The sequence below is a fragment of the Mauremys reevesii genome, linkage group 2 (genome assembly GCF_016161935.1).
Source record: "Mauremys reevesii isolate NIE-2019 linkage group 2, ASM1616193v1, whole genome shotgun sequence".
NCBI lineage: Eukaryota > Metazoa > Chordata > Testudines > Geoemydidae > Mauremys > Mauremys reevesii.
The window spans coordinates 75,194,908-75,219,138 of record NC_052624.1 but is presented as its reverse complement, the minus strand read 5'-3'; the positions used below and the strand labels follow the sequence as shown (position 1 = coordinate 75,219,138).

Genomic DNA, 24,231 nt, shown 5'->3' with positions numbered 1-24,231 from the left:
AGCAACTGTGTATGTGTTGTATAGTATGATACTTAACGCTGCTTCTAATTTGTCAAGAATTCTTTGTCTGAATCCATGAATGGGTATTGACAGCATTGCCAGACCAAGCATTGAAAAATCACAAAACAGGTCCCCAAAACTCATGGACTGGCTTAAAAATCATCAGATTTAAAACAAATTATATATGTGAGGTGTTATCTGTCTTCTGATTTTTGAACCTGCATTGACCTTGCGATTCATATTTTCAGTCTTTCTCCCCAGCCAGGAAGTCTAGACTTTTTTTTTTATAAATGAACACCAAGATTCTCACATAAGCACCCAGAGCATTGGAACACTTCCTACGGTAAGGATGCCACAAGCCACTGAACAAAACTGTGACCTTGGAAGCCATGTATTTGGTTGCTATTATTACTTCCAGTCAGGGGGTGTTTCTGTACCAGCAGCACTGCTAGTTTCAGTGCTCCTGTAGGCGCAGGACTCCAAGTGCTGGGGCTTCAGAAAAATGCCAAATTCATAATAAAATTGCAAGAGTTGGCAGCCCTGCATCATTGGTGCACACCAAAGTGCACAGAACAGTTCCCGTTTCTCAACCATCTCAATTAACCCTCCATATAAAATACACTGGCAGTAGCAAAGTCCCTCTTGGACTTAACGGAATTCTGGCTGCTTCTTGTTTTTCAGTTAGAGGAAGCTAAGCTTGGAGTAGGGTTTCCTTCTTCAGGGCGGGGGTCAGAGGAGAGGAGGTTTGGTGGGTAGAGGAGGAGGCAAGCAGTTGATGCTGTGTATGTCACTCTGGATATGGTGGAAAAGTTTTATTAAGCAGGAAATTTTACAGTGTTTCCTAAAGGCGGTCGTGTTCTGGATTAATCTAAACTTGTCTGGAAGCTGGGTTCCCTTAACCCAGAGTGCTTTGTCCTCCGCTCTCATGGGCTTTATTCTGGGCTTTGTTTTGTCCCAGAGTAGCACAGTTGTCTTGGTGGCTCGTAGACCTAGCTGTGTTCTTTAATGTATCTGGGACCTTATTCATTTTCTGCTTCGAAGATGAGGACTAAGACGACAAACTGCCAGTGGAAGTGGAGAAAATAGGGCCCAGCCTGAAGCATGGCAGTCGTGTGAGGTAGATGGGAAGAGGATAGGCTTGATCACAGCCAGCCGACGCGTTTTTAAAATGGCCTAAGCCCTAACTACACTAATGCTTAAAAATGTGAGAGTTAAAATGTATTAGGTCGATTTTAAAAACACATTATCTATTTTTCCTAGTCTAGGCACAGCCTTAATAGAACCACAGCTGAGAACCAGATATGCAGTTGGATGTTATCCTCAGCATATTGATGATGATGGCATCCATAATTTATCATCTATCTGAATGGTCTCGTAGATATTGAAGAGAAGGAGGCGGTACAGAACCCTTCGGGAATCCACAGGTGTCATTTGAGGGAGGCTGATTTCTCTTTAAGCTCCTTCTTCTGAAGGAACAAAAAATTCTTTATATACTAAGAGATCACAGTCTCTAAAGGCACAATTAGTCTAGTAATTGGTGTTACTTTAATCCCTGTCAGAATAGACACATCTCTATGTTCTGGCAGTCCTTAAAGAGAGCTCTGATTCCGCTTTCAGAGCTACTGTGCTATTAAAATGAATTTGTTTCCTCTCTGACCATACTTAAAGTTTTGTTAAAGAAATCTGTGCCTTTTATGATAAATTGCATGCCCACGGGGAGGGGAGAACTTTGTGGCTGACATTCAGCATTAAATGTACCAACTAAACAAAATCTGAATTGACCTGTAGCTTAAAATAGAACAAATCATTTAAATTGCTACCCTTGAGGGAATCAGCTGGTTACATTATAGAATCATAGACACCCCTGCCTAAAAAACAAAACTGAAATACAAAAGTGTTCTACTTTTTTGTCTTCTCTCGTGGTGTAAATACGTAGCACATTGCTAGAATCTGTGTATCTGCCGCTGACTATCCCTCAGATTTCCATTATGGTAATATGCAGGAAAGAAGATTGAAGATCCTGTGCAGGGGTGGATATAAGCTCCTGGTTCACTGGGTGTACTATACTAAACTGCCGAGGGGTCACCCACCATCTGCAGCACCCTCCCACCCCCCTGGCATCACAACCCTAATCACAGCCCAATGTGGAGGGGAGGGCACTGATTATGTAGCAGAACTAGGCCCTGCTCCTTATTTTAGGCATTGCAACCTGGCATCCACCATGACAGAGAAGAGTCTGGGCCAAATCTCAGTGGCACTGCAACCCTATGTGCCAGGTAGAAATACCTGGAGTGGATAGCCAGGCCCAGCCGCACAGGACAGGAGCTACTACTACAGGGTGAGTGCAGGACGGGCTCCCTCTCCGAACACGCCTCAGGAGTATATGTTTGCCTGGTTACGCCTCAGAAGTGTGTTTGCCTGGTTTTGCACCCTTGGTTTCATGAGTTCTGTGGGTGAAGGTGGAACCATGAACCCCTTTTAAAGCCATCCCTGGATCTTCATGAAGGGTGTGATGTGTATACTTCTCAATTTCAGTGTTCAGCAGTGATTTGAAAAAGTCTAAGATGCTCGTTGTCATGCTGGAGAGACGGCTGAGGAACCCTTTCCACAGATAAGACCACAAACTTCACTGTCAGCTCTTTTCTGGAGACATCCTCAAGCTGCTGAATGTGTTTGGCTGGTGGTAGTGGCCCTGTTAATTGTCATTGTTGTTTAACGGGCTTAGGAAGCACAGTACCTTCTTAATGTGGGTAAAGGATTGATGGTGTATGGTAGAGTGTTTCCCAAATGCCAAACAATCCTTTTGTTTGACCGTGGGCTTGGATTTTATAGAAAAACGGGCATGGAGCCCTTTGCACAAACCATTTGAGACTTACAGTGGGATTTCTATTCTATATACGTTCTTATACCACCCTTACAACCATAGAAGCACCTTCCAGCAGCGCATTAAGCACTGTGACTAACCTCTGGTACGTGCAGATTGTGTTCTTGTGTTTTAGACATTCATGAAGAGAATATTGATTATAAAAGTTCTATAGGATGAGAATGTTCCCTTTGTTTGTTCCAAATCCTCTGCCTCCACTGAACATTTTTGAGGGATGTATTAAATTCTGGAGTTGAGATTTTGTACCAATTTGTAACTAGATTGAGGCTCTTCCTTTTAGCCTGTCAGACTCCAGAATTTGAGGATTGTAAATCTGTGTTCCTTTCATCCAATAAAATAAATGTATTGCATATCTGGTGATCCTTATGTTAGACAGCTTACTGATGATTATTTGTTTTCTGTTATTTACTATGTCACTTTTTTTCCATGTGCAGTTTGAGCTAGTTGTAGGTATATTTAATTCTGCAAAAGGGATTATTCTCCTGGATATTAACTTGCCCATTTCATCTTCTCTTTTTCTATTCTTGATGTGTTGTTGTTTTTTTTAAGAGAGGATCTCCTTTTTATGTGACTATAGTGAAACACATTATCTAACCAAATACCCAGTATCAGCTGTATTCAGCCAGTTACCGCGGATATGTGGCTGTTAAGAGATCCTTTAGATGGTTAAATATTGAACAACAGAATCTTCAGTTTATTATGTACTCATGTTCACGCTGAGTTTTTTCAACCCCTGTTCATATATTTTCTGTTCCTAACACTTTATTTATTTATTTATTTATTTATTTGCAAGACTACAGGTGCTAGCCAAATTCCGCTTTGGATAATCGCATTCTGTCTATCTGAAATGTCACCTTGTGGTTTGAACTGAATGAGGCATTCTTCATTCCCTGTCTTGAACTGGGTTGACTTTTGTGCAGGAGTTGGTAAACAACTTTAAGATCTTTGGCTGAAATGAAAAGATGTTATTTCAATTTATTATCTGTTTTTAAAACAGACTAAAATAAATCTGGCATAATAATAAACCAGAATGCACTCCTCTTATCATAGAGACCTCTTTTTTTTTTGCAGAAATACAAGCTGGACTTGCAGTGAATTTAGTTTCTGTTCAGTCTCCAGTGGACTGTAGGTTATATCCCTCATATAATAGTTAAAATATTGATTATCCTTTGAAGAAAGGTACTGATATGTAGTATTATTTAAATATATTGGCATTCATAGTGTGAACTAAGATATAGAAAATCTGTGTATACCAGGCAGACTAGAATCCCGAATTATTTCAATGTGCAAACATGGGCGTGCGCAGGGGGTGTGCCAGGTGTTGAAAACTGGACACTTGAAAATCCTAGTTTTAGGCCTATGGATCCCTGTAGGGATGGACCCACTGGCCACTGTCAAACCCATCCTAAGCATCCTTTGGATGTCACCCCAGCTGCTCCCCAGCATCTTCTGAGTGCACTGTCTCGGTGCGGTCTTTGTTTCTTCCTGCACCTCCCAACCCTCCCCCACGTTTTGTACACAGCAACATTTGCCCCTAAGAGAAACCATTATCCATATTTAGGCATCTTTCCTCTTGCTGGTCTGAGGTTTTAGCATTAATCACACCTCTCTGTCAAATCAGATTTTTATTGTGGCAGTGACTGTAGGCAGTCAGTGTTTTCAGCCATAAGAGGTGGCTGGCCCATGTGCATGGTATCATTCTGTATGTCATTCTCCGTTTTGATAGGGCATTGACATCTATCTTATCTGGTTAGGCTGTAACCTCTTCTGGGCAGACACTATCTCTCTTACTATGTGTTTGTACAGTGCTCGGCACAGCAGGGCTTCAGTCTCCACTGGGGCCTCTAGGTGCTAGTGTACTACAGATAATAGATTAAAAACAATATTAAAACGGTGACTCCTTATATATTTTAGCAACTAATCAAGATGCAGGAAATAGAAATACAAAGGACACATACATTCCGTTGAACTAAAAACCTATGTTTTAAGCGATGGGCTTGCCCAAGGCTCTGGAATACTTTTCAGTGCTTTGCACTTGACATAAATCTTTATATTTGATACTCTGAGATCAGCAAAACAATAAATACATGGTGCTAACAACATGTCCAGTAATGGAACGAGAACAGGAGGTTTGTGAGGAACATGTGCTGTATTACAGAGAGAGGCGCTTTTCTCTCTGCAGCACAGACGTTGGAGGATTTCTTAATGCACTCTGCTTTTTCCATTATACATGAGTAAATCCTTTTTGCGCTGCATAGTGCATTAAATGCCTGTAACCTGTAATATGCTGTAATGACTTGTATGGCTAAATTAATCTGTGGGCAAAGATTCTACTAGTTAATCCTTTCACTATCAGACCATCCCAAAAATGACATCTGAGATAATCAATTGGAAATTCCCAGGTAAAGTATACTTAAGGATTAAATGCACAATTACACTAAAAGTAGAATTTAATGACAGTAAACTGCTGCAGGAGCATTGATAGAAAATGATTTACACTAATCTAACTAATCTTGATTTTAGAGCTCTCTGCAACAGTTACTGTGCTAGCAAACAAAATCCCTAGTAAACCTGTTCACGGAAATGTTTTTTTACTGAGAGAAAATTTAAGCCAAAGCCTTTGAATTTTATTTGGTGCCCCTAAATTCTGTGTGTGACATATTTTACCAGGATATCTTTACTTATGACAAAAAGCCATGAAGTTTCATTAAAAAAAATCTGAACCCAATTCTGAACCAATACCCATTCCCCAAATGCCATAATTGCAAGTGGAATTCAATCAGTGTACGAAATAACAGAATATAAAGAATCCAATAATACCTGTACAGTAAGGTTTGGAAAGTAAATTAAAACCCATTGAGCAAAAATTAACAAAAATACCAACACTAACTTTATTTCAATGTTGTATATTAACTTAATTGATTTATGTTTTGCGCTGTCATCCATGTTCCTCTGTATATCATAGGCAGCATTGGTAGCATTGCCTATTAAGATTTCCCATCACTTCCCATTATCAGACCCCCATTTCAGCTTTTCATAACTTTACCAAACTTTACCAGTTTAGGCTGAAATTGTTCATGCCAGATGTCTGCCTCACATTGTGTTCTTGTATTTTTTTTATTTTTTTTTTAAATTTCAGCCAAAACAGGCCAGATATTTCTGAGAGTGAAAGCTAGGGGAAAATATGTTGTTTTGTCCATGTTACATAATTCATTTGAACCTTTCTTTGAAAAACTCTAGCTGGGCAAAGAGACTGGGAGTTGGTGTTGGATGTGGGGGAGTGATGGGAATCTGGAGAGGTGAGACTAGGACATTTTAGGCAAGGAGACTGGGACTGGGATGAGAAGCCTGAGGATGCCATTGTGAGGAGAGTGGGGGTGGGGAAGAGACCAGTGGCACCAACTGAGAGGGCAAAGGGAGTAAGTGCCAACAGCCCCGGCTCCCCAGAGTTTTTGCACTTACTCAAAGTTCCACAGGCCACAGAGCCCCCAGGGGGCCATGACCTGACCATTTCTAAGCAGTAGTCCTGTATGAAATCAATATGACTGTGTGGTTGTAACACTACTGAAATTTTGATGTGGACACCTCTCTGTACAGATGAAAAGGCAGCCAGGCCGGATTTGAGTAAGGGGCATTGTGACCTGGTGCATGGGGTCACAATGCCACTCAATTTGGCCTGGCCTAGCCTATCCCTCCATCCAGATGGAGTGAAGGCCAGGCCAAATGGTATTGCAGCCTGGTGCATGGGGAATCTGTTGCTATAGGGTGGAGTGCAGGGGAGTCTGCTGAGAACTCCTGGCATCACTGGCTCATGCATTTTGTGGGTAAGAGAGAGGGGAGACTCCCTGGCTGAGGGGGACCCAGCCTTCCCAATGACCAGTTGGGTGTCAGTATAATGCCACATGATGGAATTTCTTTTTTTATCTTGCTTTAAAAAAATCAAACTAGGAAATTACACACAAAATTACATTTAAAGAACATTAACGTTGCAAAGTCAAGCATTCAGAAGTTAGGCTATGCCAGAATTAAGGTTGTCTGTCCAGCCATAATTCATCCCGCTTGTCTATAAGCATTATGATACAGTCTTAAATTACATGATCACACACTATTTTTCCCACTGGACTATGCTGGGCCTGTTCTGAGGCTGAATCACGGTTGTGTATTGAAGGAGGCTGTTGTTTGTAGGAGCTCTGCCTCGCTTGTTGCAGAGGCTGGAAAGTGAATAGTGAATGAGGCAGGGGATTTCAGGAAGAGAAAGGGTGGACTTATGGTTAAGGCAGCTTGAATACTGCCCTGGAGAACTGGATTTTATCCCTGCCTCGGCTACAGAGTTACTGCGTGATGCTGGGCAAGTCACGTAAACCAAACTTTTTATAGGTGGTCAATAACTGTGTTCTCCTCGTTTTCTGATACCAGACAGTAGTGTCTGATCTGCGGAATTGTTGGCTGAGCGCTCAGAGCTGCAACTGAACGCAATGGGAGTTGGTCTTTGAACGTACAAAGTGCTGTATAATTCTAAGTACTCTGAAAAATCAGGTGTTTGGTGTCTCAGCTTGAATTATTGGGTTTGTCAAATTAGCAAAGTGAAAATTACCATGTTTCACTACGTAGTACACTACAGTGGTGTAGCTAGGACAGGAAAACTGGGTGGGCCCCGATTTTTGGGTGGGTGGCCAATGACGGGAGAGGGCAGGAGGGATGGGGGGTCCGCCTCCCCACACCCTCTTCAGCTGGCCCTTACAGCTCAGGCACCAGAAGATGAGGCTGTCTGGTGCACACAGGCTACGAGGTGTGTCCAGGGAGCAGAGAGGGGCCCACCAGGGCTCAGGCTCTGCCCACCCATCCTGACCCCGGCTTGGTGTCCAGCCAGGTGCGTCCCTCTGCTGCCAGGGCTGTGCGCTGCTGCCCCAGTCTCCTGCACCTCATTAGCCCCACCCCCACACCGCCCTGCCACCCGGAACAACTTACTCCCACCGAGACTGGGGGTGTACCTTGTGGGGGTGGGGCTAGAGCTGGGGTGGGAGACCCACTGAGGCAGTAGCACGCGGCACTGGCTGAAGAGGGACGTGGCGGGTGGACAGATCCTGAGTCAGGGTTGGAAGTCCCAGCCTGTGGATTTAGGGGGCTCTGGCACCAATTTGAGTGGTCCTAGAAGTGAAATGGGTGGACCACAGCCCACCCAGGCCCACCCGTGGCTATTCCCCTGTTACACTACCCCCATAGCGCCAAAATTTTGTGCAGCTCCATGTGTGACAGTTCTCTTGGATGAGTCAATGATTTTCCCTCTTTTCCTCCTTCTCCTCAGGCAGTGGTAGGGGTGTAACAGGGTGGCATAAATCCTCCCTGAGCAGGGGCGGCTCTAGGAATTCCGCCGCCCCAAGCAGGGCGGCACGCCGTGCGGGGCGCTCTGGCGGTCGCCGGTCCCACGGCTCCGGGGGACCTCTTGCAGACGTGCCTGCAGAGGGTCCGCTGGTCCCGTGGCTCTGGTGGACCTCCCGCAGGCATGCCTGCGGATGCTCCACCGAAGCCGCGGGACCAGCGGCCCCTCCGCAGGCACGTCTGCGGGAGGTCCACCGGAGCCGCGGACCAGCGGACTCTCCGCAGTCATGCCTGCGGGAGGTCCGCCGGAGCCGCCTGCCGCCCTCCCGGCAAAATGCCGCCCCAAGCGCGCGCTTGGTGCGCTGGGGTCTGGAGCCGGCCCTGACCCTGAGCACTGGGATTAAATACGAGTGGAGGTAGGAGCCTTTCCATCAACCTCACCAAGGAGCCCCTCCTCTCAGAGATCAATGGGAAACTTTTTATTAGACCTCTCCATTCTAATAAATCAAGGCTGAAAAATACTGCTAATAGCCATACAAAGGTATGAAAGACTACTCCTGATCCAAAGAGCTTAATTTGGATGAGACAATAGAAATACCTTCTGCCTATTTCTGGAGGTTATCCAGATGTGAAGTTGATGGGGAAACTCCAGTGTTCTGGCTAACACTTTCCCTTGAAATAAAATGGGTACTGCTGCTCATGCCTGTTTCGGAGAGCTGTAGTGGCTGTGTTGCTTACCTAAAACACTGTCTCATCTGCATCTAGTTTGCTATAAAGCACTTTGTGAAATCTTCACTATAAAAGGCACTGCATCGGTCCAAATTCTATTGTACTCATTCTTTCTCAAGACCCTATCACACCTTCAGTATCAAAGATGGTTGTTTCAATTCAGTTCCTGTTTTTACACCTGTGGTATTAGACAGGACGAGCTTGCTATTCTAGGGTACTTTCTAGAATTATAACAGGCAACCCATGAACATGCCAGTGCAGGTTCCAACTTAACCTAGAAAGGGTAGAAATATTTTCTTGGATATTTATGAAGCTCTTTACTTGTGGGTCATGAAAACTGTGGAGGCAGTGATTTGTGACTAGCTAAAGGAAGCGCATCCTTATAAGAAATGACTGCTGTTCACTCTGGAGACTGAGCAAGTTACCGTTTTTTCTTCATTAGTATTCCTCAGATAAAACAAACAAAAAAAATGTTAGCGCTTTGGGGATTCCACCACTGACAAGGGCTTATTCAAGTAAGATATGGATTGCTTTTATGCTGTCCTTGCTATACTGATATACTATGTTTGCTTTTATATGGTCTGAGTAACTGTTTTCCATTTCCAAGAACTCCAGCTGCTGTTTTTTATGGGCATCTACATTTAAAAATTTGACTCTCAAAGCAAATCTGTCCACATCTAGAAGGAGATTTGTTTTCTTTGCTAGTGGCTGTGTTATCTTAGAAAATACATTTTTACAAAATTTCTGTTGCGTGATATTGTATTAATTTTCTTGTTTGTCTAGATTAGCATAAAATAAACTTTCATAATAAACAATGTGCGTTCGTCTCTAAGGTCTTTCGTTCGTTCTTTCTTTTAGGACAAGCCTGTAGGGATTTTCTCTTTGATCATTTTTATTATCGCTGCTGCTGCTGCCTTTTTTCCCTCCTTGTTTGATGGCAACTCTGATTAAAAAACGTTTGTATTGAGTTCTTAAGGGCATACAATACTGAGAAGCATTTTTGTATATTAGAGTTTAGATTAAGCAATATCCTAATTTTACAACCCCTGCTTTTTCAAATACAAATGGCAAAGAAGCTGTGAAATGTACAAGATTATACTTTTTGCCACTCCACCTTTATAGAAATAACAGCAACACAAAATGCAATAGTGATGGAAAGGAATTCTGGCACAAGAATGGGCAAGAGTGCGGCCTGGATAATGGCCGGTAGAAGTCTAACCCAGACAAATCATAGAAAACATTGGTAGGCTGAGGGAAGTAACCAGATTAAACCTTGCATCTGATTAGCCTTGATTGAGGGAGTACACCTGCTGTTTTTTAGTTCAGATTTCCAATTAGAGGGTCTTGCAAGATCCTTTGCAGCTTGTGGATGTACAGGGAAATTCTCTCAAATGTTACAATATAATGTAGAAGTATCAAAAATAAAACGATCACCTGTATTTCGCTGGAAATGAACTTAAGGAAATAGTCCTTTGGGTGGAGGTTCAGTCATTAGAATATCTGGAAAAAAATAAACTGTTATCTTGTGACAATGTCATGACTTGTTCATGCTCCCAAAATGAACCTAGAGTTACAGTTTTAGTGGAAAAAGTAATGCTAGATGCCTAGAAATTTGGTAAAGAATTTTATTTAAATAGGAAAATGTTTGTATTTGGAGACAAGTCATATTTATCAGAACTGAATAAAAGCAATTAATTATAAGAAGCTAAAAACCTATATTTTCAGGAATTTCAGTAATTTGAATTCATGAATATTTTCATATGCTCAAGTTGGACCTGGTTCTTCTTATGTCTGTGTGAATCCTCCAGTGGACTTCTAATTTATTTTGGTATAAGTAAAAGGAAAATCAGATTCTCTGTCTTTAACCAAGATTCCAGCTACAGATTCCATACCTCCAGTCTTTGTAAATAGTAACTTAATTTTTTTAATTGCAATTTCCCCCAGCCCAGTTAGTCTGTTGGCTGCTTAATATTAACCTTTTTTTTTTTTTAAAAAAAAGGTCAAGTTTTAATTTTGACTCTCCTACAGCAAGCCTAGCATGTTATGATTAAGCTCCTGGAAACAAAATGTATAAAGAAACTCTTAAGGGGAGCTTTTTTAATCTTTAGTTTTGAAAAATAATCTTTCTGTTGAAAAATTGCTCCCTTATTGGGTATGGCAAATGGAGTATGTGGTGATATGGACAATCAGCCCCTGGATATCACTGGAGTTTTAAATGTATCAGTTGAGTCATCTACCTTACTCCACTGCCTCAGTTAGGAGATCTTTTTTTGGTAAGGCAGGATGTGTGGGCTGTGTAAATGTTGCTCTAGGCCTGTAGCCTCCATAAGCCCATGACTAAGGCTACGATTTGGGCAATAACGAAAAAGTCATGGCCAGTGACCTGTCTGTGACTTTTACTAAAAATATCCGTGCCTAAATCTTAGGTGCTGGGGGGCGGGGGGAATGCTCCAGTGGATGCTGCTGCTGGGCAGGGTACTCCGGTGGTCACTGCTGCTCCTGGGGTTGGGGGCCGGCCTGGGACCCAGCTGCTGCTGCTCCTCGGGGAAGGTGGCCTGGGGCCCCGCCACCACCACAGCAGGTGGAGGATGGCCCGGGGCCCCACCTCTGCCACCACTCCTCCTCCGGGAGGGGGGCGGCCCGGGACCCCGCTGTGGCTCCCAGTCCGCTGCTCCGGGGCAATGCCTGGGACCAGTTGCTTGGGCCCGCCAGAGCAGTGGCTGGTGCCGCTGGCCCCAGGGCTGCCCCAGCTGCTCCGGCCGCCCTGGGGTCAGCCACACCAGCCACTGCAGCTGCTGAAGTCCCGGAGGTCCCGGAAAGTCATGGAATCCGTGACCTCTGTGAAAGACTCGGCATCGTACTCATGATGGTAAAAGTTCCAGAGTCCCTTTTTCAAAAGTGACTTGGGCACTTGAGAGCCAATGTCTCATTGAAACTACGTGACCAAGTTGCTGTTGAAAGTGAGATTTAGGCTCCTAAATCATGTAGACAATGTTGAAAATTTTACCCCAGTCTGCTCTTTTCTTTCTGCCTTCCAGTGGCAGATCAAAAGGTTACCAAGGAGAGGAGCCCAGCAGGGCTGCAGCAGGATGGAGGTCACTGTTGAAGCGTGGAGTAATTGGTTTGAGTTCCCTGTAGCACTGTTCTTCCCGCTCCTTCCCTTTCTTCTTTCTCTAATCTGCTATCATTAATTTTAGAAGAGTGTTATGTTCCATTTTATTTGAAATTCTGTTAAGATGAAAGAGGCTTATATGAGAGACACTCATTATATCCCACAAGACTCTGCTGACCACAACTTTGAATAAGGTGAAACTTGTGTGTCTGCTAAAGGGCAGAAGCACTTTCAGAGTAGGAGACGGTGGAGAAATACCAAAAAAAAAAAATTAAAAAAATCAGATTTTAGATGTATTTTAGATGTAAGAGGGTGAGCGCTACTAGTTCTAGAGCTTGAAGGACATGGTGACCAGAAACAATCAGTTCAATTTTCTAACTACAGATAAAGAGTTCAGATAAATATATAAACTCTGTAATAAGTCAGTGATTTTTATGCAAAATCTGTTCTGATAAGCTTTTTTCTTATGCATCCAGCACACTTAAGGTCATTTTATGTCATTAAAAAAGTTTGGTTTTGTGCATTTTTAATTGATTTGAATTTCTCTCCAAATGGAGCTTGACACAAATCACATGTTAAAACTATCATCCAGTAAGTAAGAAATGCGTCAGTCACGATTTTCAAAGATACTAAAAAAGAGTAAAATTTAGCTATCTAATTTGTTAAATAAATGTGTATAGATATAGTGTGTCCTTCTGGTTAACAAAAAGAAGCACCAAATTTAGTGTAAAGAGTATATTTGGTTGCAAATCAACATGTTTTAATGGTTACCTACCAATGAGAATCAGCCTTTCTTTAGGAAGGTAACTAAAAAGTATAAATGCAAAAGGTGATTAAAATTAATCATTTAGATAAGGTTTTCTGTTTGCTGATTTAAATCATGTTTAAAATTAGTGATTTAAATAGTTTCTACCCTGGTAGGAGAGTTGAACTCCCTGGATGGTGTTATAATACTTACCGTAACTTGTGGCTGTAAGATGGATTTGAGGTGTGGGACACTGTCCTTTATAGTTAGATTTTTTTTTTATTTTGAGAAATAATTTTAGTTTGTGATTAGTCTTTCTGGATTTTTTTTTCCTTTAGCACCCACTGACAAGCTAGTTCCTACATAAGACCATTTACTAAATGGATCTTTTTGAACAAGCTACACCTGAGACTCAAATGATAGGTTAGCTCATTCAACTCACTGTCAATAAGGGTACAGTGCATTGATGGATATTATCTCATCATGCACATGCTGCAGTTGGTAACGAATATGTTTAAATGATTGGAAGGTATAAATACAGACAAGGAAAGAAGCTGACAAGTTACTCACAGAGATGCATATGCAATTAGTGACAAACCCACTGAGAAGTAATGGTTCATTGTTAATCGATATGTCTAAAGGTGCTGTTAATATTACCTGCTGTAGAAAAAGGAATCTAATTCTGGCACTGACAGTGGTGACTAATGTATGGGACTAATTTCTCGGTGAATGTAAATTGGCATAGCTCTGTGGACTTCCAGCCAAGAATCTGGCCTGTGAGTTTTAATCGCTGTCATATATGCAAGTGATGAACACTGCTGGCAAACCTCTATTGTGAACAGAATGAAATTCAGAATGAAAAATTAGAGATGTAAAAGACTATTTGTCTACATTGAATTTAAGGTTTACTGGTTGAGGCTAGCTATGAGCAGTTGACCCATCATTAAACATGGCAGTCCTTGCCTACACTGAATGCTAAATTGTGTTTAACATTGTAATTAAATAAGATATCATTTCCCACTGTAGACAAAACCTGTGAGTAATTTAGTCCATCCTTCTCCATGCATGAGTGTTCACTACAGTATATAGTCTAGTGCATTTCCCAATCTAGTTTTAAATGTGGAAGCCTCATCCCTTGAGTCCACTTCCCTTGGGACATTTCTTAAAATCCTAATATATTTTACTGTCAAGAAATCATGATCATTAACCTAAACTTTGCTTCTGTTAGTTTCGTCCCATTGCTCCTGGTTATATTCCCTTGTGCCATACTAATTTTTTTTCATACTTACCATTTATACCCTTCAAATATTTGTTCTTCTTTCCTTTGCTCACTTGCTACTAGGCTAAACCGTACATATTTAGCTCTTCAGTCTCACCTCATAAGTCAGTCCTTCAGCCCCCTCAATCATTTTATATCCTCCTTGGAATTTCCTCTAGTTTGTCTACATCTTTCCAGTAAAGAAGTACCTAGAAGAACTGAAGATAGTGGTCCAGGTATAGCAATGACAATTGTCTCCTTACTTTAATATGAACAGAATTTGAAAAATCCAGACTTGTCGAGAGATTTTGTAGTGGAGTAGAGGCTTAATGAAGTTTTTCCTCTTATAGAAAATCTGCCATTGGCTATATGGATTTTTATTTACCACCTATGGAAGTGTACTCTTCCTGATTTTTTTTTTTTTAGACAGTCTACTTATTTGAAGGAATTTTTACTTACTGATTTCATCTCTTAGAAAGAGAATTGATGTTTCTTGACAAAGTCCATTAGTTAAAACATCAATTCCTTGTCTTAACAAGTGACCTCTCTAAATGAAACAATCCCCTTTCTAATTAAATTGAGTGTTTTAAAAATGATTCTCCTTCAAAAAAGTGCATTTTCATAAATCTCCTATTAATACTGAGAGAGGCCTAAAAAGTATTTGGTTACTTTTTAAACCTTATTTATTTAATTTCAACCTTAAATAGGACTGGCAGAAATAACCTGTTATTTTTCACATATCATCTTCTAGAATTTTTTTGGGAAGGTAAGTTCTCTTTAATATCTCATCCCCACTATTGTAAGCTTTTGTTTGCCTTTTTTGAGTTAGGTTAGACCAGGGGTTGTCAAACTTCATTGCACTGAGACCCCTTTCTGACAACAAAAAATACTACATGACCCCAGGAGCAGGGACCGAAGCCTCAGACTGCCTGAGTCCTGCTGCCCAAGCCCAAGCACCACCAATTTGGGCAGGGGGGCCGAAGCCAAAGGGCTTTAGCCCCAGGTGTGTGTGTGGGGGGACTGTAACCTGATCCCTGCCACCCAGGGCAGAAGACCTTGGCCCCAGGCCACACTAAGTCCAATGCCAGGCTTGGCGACCCCATTAGGGGTCGCAACCCACAGTTTGAGAACTGCTGGGTTAGACATATGCACGTGTAATAGAAAGGCTGTTGTACCTCACTCTAGCAGTGGTACTGACCAAGCACTGTTCACTGTTATGTTTTCCCCTAAGTTGACAGCTGTGGAGCTGAGCAGCTCAATAACTTTAATGCATACTTTGAAAATTATGGGGGTTGAGGTTGTCTTGTCCATTGGAGAACAAATATAGAGCATGTTAGTGCTCTCTCAATTAATTTCTTTCCTGTAAATTGATCATTCACATACTGTTCTCTAATTATTTAGATGAGCTGCCATTTAAAAGGATAATCAATAGCCAGAATCTTCTGTGCTCAGCTGAATGGTTAATTCTTAGTTTTATTCTCAATAGTGTGTTTGTTTTGTTGGAAAATAAAGAATAAAAACCTGATTGGGTATTAGTTAACATTTTATTGATGCAACATACTTTTGTTTTGTGGCTGTATGCACACATGCCCTAGAATTTGGTTATACAGTGGCAGCTTCACCAAGTACTTTTTTGGAGAAATGTTCTTTGTGCATTTATTTAAAAAGTCTTCTGTATGTTCAAGGCACTTAATAGGCAATTCACCTACACTTAGGAAATAGTATTTAAAGGATATGGCTTATTGCACCGAAGAGGACTGCGGTTCACTTTCTGTAATGAAAATGGCAGCTGGCTGGCTGGGTTTTTAACCTTCATTGGCAAAGAATGAAAAGGAGTAGAAAACTAAAATAGTTCCATGGCTGCATTACTGTTCACTCTGGATAAAAGGCTAATATTGACGCACTTTATTTTTAGAGTAGTTTACAAAGTTAGGGGCTCTACATTTTTACTGAAAACTGTAGTCTGTCTCTTCATATGTGGTGTGAGGAGGGGCAGGGATGCTGGGGCTGGGGATGCTGCAGCACTCCCTGGCTTGAAGTGGTTTCCATCATATACAGGGTTTATAGTTTTGTTCAGTGGCTTTCGGCACTCCTGCTATAAAAATTGTTCTAACACCACTGAGGAGAGGTTAATCTAAAAAAGAATTAGATTTTTTTAAATATTAAGCATACTAGTTTCACATGATATTGACAATTGTATTGATTATGGATTGTACAGATTATGGACCTCCCCTGTGATTTCTGCAGTGGCTGATGCGCCTGGCCCAGAGGCTGCCTGAGGAGCTCGGGCAGCCCCTGGGCCAGCCGCACCGGCCGCTGCTGGGGCAGTCTCGGGCCACCACATTCCCCTCCACCAGCAGCAACAGGAGTTTGGGTGGGGGGCTCAGGGCTGGGGTTTGGGGTGCGGAAAGGGGTGAGGGCTCTGGTTGGTGCTTACCTGGGGGGGAGGGGCTCCCCGGAAGCGGCAACATCCCTCAGCTCCTAGGTGGAGGCATGGCTAGGCAGCAATGTGTGCTGCCTCTGCCTGCAGACACTGTCCCCTGCAGCTCCCATTGGCCAGGGTTCCTGGCCAATGGGCGCTGCAGAGCTGGCACTCTTGGTGGAGGCAGCGTGCAGAACTGCCTAGACTTGCCTTTGTCTAGGAGCTAAGGGAGGGGGATGTTGTTGCTTCCGGGGAGGTGCAGAGCCAGGTAGGGAGCCTGCCAGCCCCGCCAACCCCCTCCCCCTCACCAGTGGGGGTCCTGGGCCACGCTCCGCCACTGCCCCCCCAGCACCCACGGTGCTCCCAGGCCTCCCCCACAGCACTTGCAGAACCCCTGGGCTCCCCCCCCTTCACCCCCGATTTAGTCAGGAGTATATAGTACAAGTCCTGGACAGGTCACAACTGTGAATTTTTGTTTACTGCCCATGACCTGTCTGATATTTTTTTACTAAAAATACATGTGACTAAAACGTTGCCTTAATTATGGACGGTACCTTCAAATTCACCCTTAAAAGTGTAGAATCCTGGGTTCAAAAATCTACTCATTCAACTTAACAATGATGTGCAAGAAAAGAATTCTTGTTCATTAAAAAAAAATACCCTTAATGAATAGGCAAATATAATTTTACAGTGTTGTATCATTGCACTAAATTGGAACAGAAACAGTAGCCAGTTGATATTTGGTTAGTAACATTTTTGAATTTGAGTGTTGCTTGAGAGCTTGTTACCTACTAGTCTGTCAAATGAAAGATAAGTATATTTCTCCTGCTAGGCTGTTGTCTGCCCATGTGTGCTTGGAGAAACTTTTAAAAAATACAGGCAGAAAGCTGCCCCCTGGGATATCTTCAGGAAACAGCAGCAGCATCTTTCCAGTGTGACTTATTTGCAGTTAAACCCACAGATCTCAGTGTCATGTGACTAGAAATGCAGGCAGCAGATTGACATCAGCACTCTTTCAAACTCAGTTGAAATTAAAAAAAAAAAGAGGAGGGGGGAGGGGAGGTTCTGTTGCCTGTTCTTAGTACTACTAATTCCAGCTCTAGCTTGCTTGCCATTAACAGAGCTAGCAGCAAGAGCAGCAGTACTGATAACGGTAGCACAGTACTCTTGATGAGGTCAAGCTGGATGAAAGGCAAGCCTGCTGTAGAAACATCTACTGTAAGTTCTGAAGACCCCTCCCCACAACCCCTCCAGATGAAATTCAGTTATGCACATAACAGCGTAGGGCTGCAGCATTCTGCATCTACTATATGATTATCGAATTAGGTCACGTATAGTAAGTGTTGTCAGATTATGTGCTAACATACTGAAACTGAACTTGTCAATCATGCATTAGTTGATTAGTAGTGGGTGGGTGGGTTGGTTATCATGCTATACATTTTTCTGAGTGGAAAAAAGTGGTTGTTTTGGCCTTTCGAAAGCCTCCACAGTTGTTAAGGTTACAGTTTACCAGGTTTGGAGTTAAGTGTTTTCTAGATGGAGTAGTTACAAAGAACGTTTTTAATTGCTCTGTGTTCTAGTGATGTTTCATCAGATGAAATTAACATAGCTAATTTGAGTTCAAAGATTTTCTAGTAATGGTTTATATTGGAGGACAGCTGTTGAAACATGCATTCAATTTAAAAAAAAAAAGGGGGGGGGAAGCCTAATCCAAATCATGGAAACATCTATACATAATAGTGACTAGCCAGTAGAATATTGGTGAATAAGACCTGCTTCGTGTATGTTAATGTAGTAAGCCATGTGAGGGATTTTTGGCTCTAACATGATTATAGACTGTCTTCCGAGCAAATTGTTTTAAAATCCAATTCTGTGTACAATAAAAGAAGAAGCAGAATGTCAGTTTTTTTCTCTTTTGCTTGGAATGTTTAGGCTTTGCTGTAAAAATCATCACAGCCTGTCTTTGGTAATTCCTTAAAATTATTTATCGATTTATATAATAGAGCAACTGTTGTTGCAGCAGTGATATTCTTTTTTACAAAATTAAATATATATAAGACACAGCTACACACCAGAGTTAGCAGTAAAGAACCATTGGTGCTGCCTCAAGAAATGTGAACAACTGTCTTGTAAATTTTTCAGCAATATAAACAAAAAAAGAACAACCATGTAAAAGCAAACCCAAATAATTCATGTCCTGGCCCTGAAGCTTGTTAGATTTTGGCTCTGATGAACCACCAAGGGGAGTGAATTCCATATTAAAAGAATTGAGTTAAATAATTACCACCCAGACATAGTTTATGAATATATTGTAATTTAAGAGGCAAGAAAGTGTTATGTTTTGTTGCAGAATTTTCAATACTCCCTCCTGCGTGCCTCCCCCCCCCACACACACACACTCTCCGTACACTTTGGAGGGCGATGGCATAATTTTTCTGTTTTTGTTAATCCTCAACTGGTATATCTGGAAAATGGGCAGATATACTATTGCTCCTCTGTCTTGAACACAAACAAGCTAAATGTTGAACACCATGCCACGAATTCACAGCACTGCAACGAGCAGAAAAAATCACATTAATGTACATACCTCTGATTAGACTCTAATTTACCTTCATTATAGTTCTTGACTATGATGGTCAAATTAGCATTGATAAGCATTTTATTTAGAATTTACTTGACCCATGATTTCCAGAGTTAAGCAATTGGGATGAATGAGGGGGAAAATCATGTGAAGTTAACTAGTCCTTAATATTATGATTTCTTAAGATATTTATTTACGTGAGTGGTTTAGCAAATCGAAACTCTCTTGAGGATGCTGATTCTCAACCATGCTTGTTGTTTAATAGATAAAGAAAAGAACAAGCTTCTGGAGGGGAAGGCATTTTGCTTTTGTATACCTGTATCAGAACTTTGCACAATGTTCCCCGTTGCTGACTGGAACTACTGCAGTACAAATATTATATAATAATTTATAAATTAATATTTGCTAATGATCACCATTGTTGCCACTGAAACATCAAAGTTGTAGTACGGCCTTAAGTAGATTTTTGTAAAGGGGCCCCCTGGGTGCTCTGAGCTATCCCTATTTTTAAACATGCATAAGTACATGACATAAATTGCTACTTGTTTATCCAGTTGGTGATGCTTGGTGATTGTTTTCATTTTAGCATTCAGCTCCTGAGCTGATCCTGGTTGAAGATGAGATGACAGATACCGAAGATAATGAAGAGGAGGATTTAGGAGTCATGGAAGATCAGCGTAGCATAATTCTTCATCTCATCTCACAGCTCAAACTTGGCATGGATCTAACCAGGGTAGGCACACTTCCTCTGTATTTTTTTTTTAATTTTGAGTCGCTCGTTCTTTTTTACTAAATCAGTTCTTCCTCCCAAACTATTTTGTTTCAGATCCCAACTTATTCTGCAAACTCCTAAGCAATAGTTTTCATAGATTTGCTTCTTTTCAAAAGTGTGGTCCCATCCTGGGGCAGTATGGAGGGTGATCAGCTTTCTTAGGCAGGCTTTTCATGCAAATTACAGCAGCAGGAGCTGCAGTAAATGAAGGAGAGGAAAACGTATGCTTGTTTGTAGGCAGTGGTGGAGGAGCTTTACAGATTTATATTTGTCTTAGAAAATTAGACTTTACTGTGGGCTTCAAAACAAGACCTCACATTCCATTTGGGACAGTGACCGTTTAATCCAAATGAATCTAGAATTGTGGTATAATGTTTCCACAGGGCAGCTCACAGTTTCATTTGACCAAATCTTTTAGTCCCATTATAGTCATCAGAAGCAGAATAAAGGCCATGATAAAATTTCTGTCTTGCTCTTTAAGGCCCTCATTTTGTAAACACTTACACATCCTTAACTATGTTCATAGGTGCTGGAACGGCGGGTGCTGGGGGTGCAGCACACCCCCTGTTTTGAAGTGGTTTCCATCAGACACAGGGTTTACAGTTTTGTTTAATGGCTGTCAGCCCACCCACTATAAAAATTGTTCCAGCACCTATGACTGTGGTGTGAGTAGACTCAATGGACTTGGTATGATTGCTCATGTGAGTAAAGTTGTTCACATGCATAAATGTTTGCAAGGCCAGGATCTTCATCGCCTTTTCTTACTGCTCATTCAGGACAAAATCTTGCATTCTTTGTATATTCAAAACACCCATGAAAGCAATGGGTTTATTGGCTGTGCAAGAAATGCAGGATTAGGTCCATAGTCAGTTTCATTTCACCTGCTTCTAAAAAGATAAAGTGAACACTGGGAGTTAAAGGGTTTCAATTTAAGGAACAAGGAAGGTGGGTTAAATTAATACTTTGGTATCAGATACTTTTGGATCACATGAAAACTTCAGGCAATCGACTATAACAAAATTATGGCCCCTCAGGACAAAACTACTCTTCATGTTAGTCGTATTACAAAAGATTACACTTTGGTTTCAGAACAAAGGAATACACATTCAAATAAATTATATATATATATATATATATATATATCATAGAATATCAGGGTTGGAAGGGACCAAGAGGTCATCTACTCCAACCCCTACTCAAAGCAGGACCAACCTTCAAATAACACCCTCAAGGATTGAACTCACAACCTGGGGTTTAGCAAGCCAGTGCACAAACCACTGAGCTATCCCTCCCCACGCTAAAAAGAATCTTGTTGTACAGGTGTTACCCGAGAGATTTTCTGTAAGCCCCTGCAGAGTTGGAAAATTTGTAGATAGTTTGAAAATGAGAACTTCCATCCATTCACTATTTTGTATTCCACTCTCTAGTGATTTTATCTCTTGTGGATACATAGGCTTTGAGAGGATTTTTTTTTCTAGTGGCATGGAGTACCCTTACAGAAAGCTTTTTGTTTATTTGTTGTCAAAGAAGTGAAATAAGTAACGTGAATTTATTCTGACTTGTTTCCTCCACAAATAAAAGCAGTGTGGGAAGATCGGAGAATTGTGTCTGTATGGTAGAGTAATTATGAAAGAGAGCTCTTCTCAGGGGCATGTGGATATACAAAAAAGCTTTGCCTTGCTTTCCTTTTGATCTTAGAAACCGATTTTTATTTTTTTTACATTGTATTATTTTTCTCTGAAATAACGGATTTGCCCAATGTGGTCTATCCTCTCCTCATATACTTACGTATATGCCTCCTTCTCCTAAAATGATGGAAATAATAAAACAAAATAATATGAACAAGACAACTTCAAGGTTAAATAGTCCTTTAATCCATTGCAAAAATAATATCAGATACCAGTACTGCCAGTAATGTTTTCATTTCTGAGTGCAACCAAAGTTTCACCACTTAATTTCTGAATTACTTCTGTTCTCATTTCTTAGAGCTGAGAGAAACACCCAGGCCTGTATACTGTTTGTATTACTGTTGGTTGGTTGGTTTTTGCATTCTTCAGCCTTTTAGGGCTCTTCAGCTTTAGTAGTCTGGCATAAATGCTGTAACATTTCTAACCTGAATTCAGAATGTTACACTAGATCTAGAAGCTTCATAGACCTCCACCGTTAACATCTTCTATTTTGTAAACCATTTTCTACTTTTGTTAACCTATGTGACTTTTATCACCCCACAAAAACACTTGAGGGGGCAGTAAAACTATTTCAGTCTAATATCAAACTATCTCTGAGCTTCTTAGAGATGGTGATGGGGGATTTCTCTTTAAATTTCCAGTCCCTTCTCTGTATGTGTACTGCTACACACAGCCTCCAAATACAAAATAGTATGAATGAGAGGAACATTAAATCGAGGCTATATCAAGTGAAACATTAATATCTTCTTTTCTGATCAATCACTTCTCATCCACAGTGGGAATCAAATACTTAGGGTTTTTTGCCCCAAAGGATAATAATTTGTTGTAGGCTGTGGATTGTTTGTTTTTTATAACAATGTAAATATTCCTAAATGTGCAAAAATAAATAGGTTACAAGAATCCGTACTCAGATCACATTGACAGAGCATTACAGAGGGCTATGTGAACTTTGGAGCGCACGGATGAATGGCATTTGACCCTAATATTGGCAAAATATTAATGTGTGTGTATATAGATGTTTATGCTGAATGAAGAATAAGAAACTTGTTTAGCCATGTGAGGTTCATTTTTAGTGTATATGATGCATGAATGCAAATAGTAAGAGTATCAGTCAGATTGTTGTGTTACCATGGGCACATGTCATTTTTCTAACCATTTGTGAATTTTTAAAAAAAGTACTGACTGGTTTTATTTATTTATTTATTTATTTATTTATTTTTAATTGTCTAGATTGCTGACTGATACAGAGAGGCAACCTGTATCAGGTTGAAACAAAGAAACAAAGCCTAGTTTATCTGGTGACAGTACTTATTTCATTTTTAACCGTTCCTCTAAAAGTCAAATCCCAGGTAACTTTGATACTGGTCAGCTTTTGGGTCTGCAGGAGCTAGTTGTGACAGATGTTGATGTTAAAATGAAAAGATATTTGACATAATGACTTCAGTTTAGTTTTAAGTGTTTTTGAATTTCCCAGTGGCTACTCCACCAGGGCTTTTTCTTTAGCTGCTTTCATAAACTAGAAATTGTTGTATGATACATATGTGGCCAAAGAATGCTCTTCTGAGCACTTAGTGGCAGTTGCTCCTGAAAGACTTATTATAAAATTCCTGCGCCATACCAAAGGACTGGTTTTTTATGTTGGCATATTAGCATTGGCTACATACAAACTGACTCAAGTTTCCTAAGAAGATAATAGCAGCACTTTAATGTTGCAGAGGTGCTCACTGCTGGAATGAGAGGTGCTGCCCTATTCCTATTGAAGGATTGTATTGCACTTGCTATCTTGACTTGACATCACTGATTGCATTGGGTTTTGCTAGAGCAGGCTCCTGCATTCAGGTGGACTTCACAGCAGTCAGATGTGCTGCATGTGGGTCCATGGCTCTGCGTAGGTAGATCATAGTGTAGCACTGAGGCTTTAGCTGGATCAAGGTTTTTAGGCTGCACTTTAATGTGCTTTTTAAAGTAGATTTATTGTGCAAATAAGTTTTGAAATTTGTTCATTCTTTGGCTTTTAATGAAAAATGACAGAAATTATTATTAGCCTAATACTTTTTTTTAGCCTCCATTTCTGTCCTGTAATTTGGATAGCTGGGTTATTAGTCACACGCATTCCACCAGACAGATCAATTGAGGCAACTTTTGGTACTATTCCTGAGGTGCCTAGTATCCTCCCCTCTCTTCCCAGTTGTGTGCTATCCTAAAAGTAATGGCTGACAACATATATGCCAAAAAAGTCATGCCATAACCCAGAAGAGAAAAAATAAATCCATTCATCATAAATGCACATGGTAGTTTATTTTCCCATGTTACAAAACTTTTTGCTTATTTTTCAAATTACATCTGGCTTGAAACTTGACACTGGGATGCAAACGTGCCCTATTTTTACTCCCACAGTAACAACTTTGAATAGTAGAATGCTTCTGTCCCTCTTAAAACAGTGAATTGTCATCTCAGTGGGAAGTGGCTGTGCAAGATACTCCCTTCCCCCTTTGGTAGAATGGCAGCCCAACTCTCTTGCCTCACAGCAAGGTGCATAAAAATCAATTATCAGAGGGGTAGCCGTGTTAGTCTGGTTCTGTAAAAGCAGCAAAGAATCCTGTGGCACCTTATAGACTAACAGACGTTTTGCAGCATGAGCTTTCGTGGGTGAATACCCACTTCTTCAGATGCAAAAACATCTTTGCTGCTTTTAAAAATCAATTGTTAATTAAAAAAACT

The 24,231-nt window shown here is 41.1% G+C and overlaps 1 protein-coding gene and 1 long non-coding RNA gene across 7 annotated transcripts in view; one reads left to right on the top strand and one right to left on the bottom strand.

Annotated features, from left to right (window-relative positions):
• The window catches only part of OSBPL10 (oxysterol binding protein like 10), a 172,211-nt gene that overhangs the window by 120,948 nt on the left and 27,032 nt on the right, over window positions 1–24,231 (top strand). For all 6 annotated transcript variants that reach the window (XM_039525645.1, XM_039525644.1, XM_039525646.1 and 3 more), the window contains exon 7: window positions 19,637–19,783. In XM_039525645.1, coding sequence (XP_039381579.1) covers window positions 19,637–19,783 — 147 coding nt within the window. The remainder of the gene's footprint in view (window positions 1–19,636; window positions 19,784–24,231) is intronic.
• LOC120398314 lies at window positions 3,746–7,532 on the bottom strand. Its single transcript, XR_005594311.1, has 3 exons — window positions 7,479–7,532; window positions 6,991–7,095; window positions 3,746–3,833 (listed from the first exon to the last, which is right to left on the bottom strand). It is a non-coding gene; the product is annotated as an uncharacterized LOC120398314 (long non-coding RNA).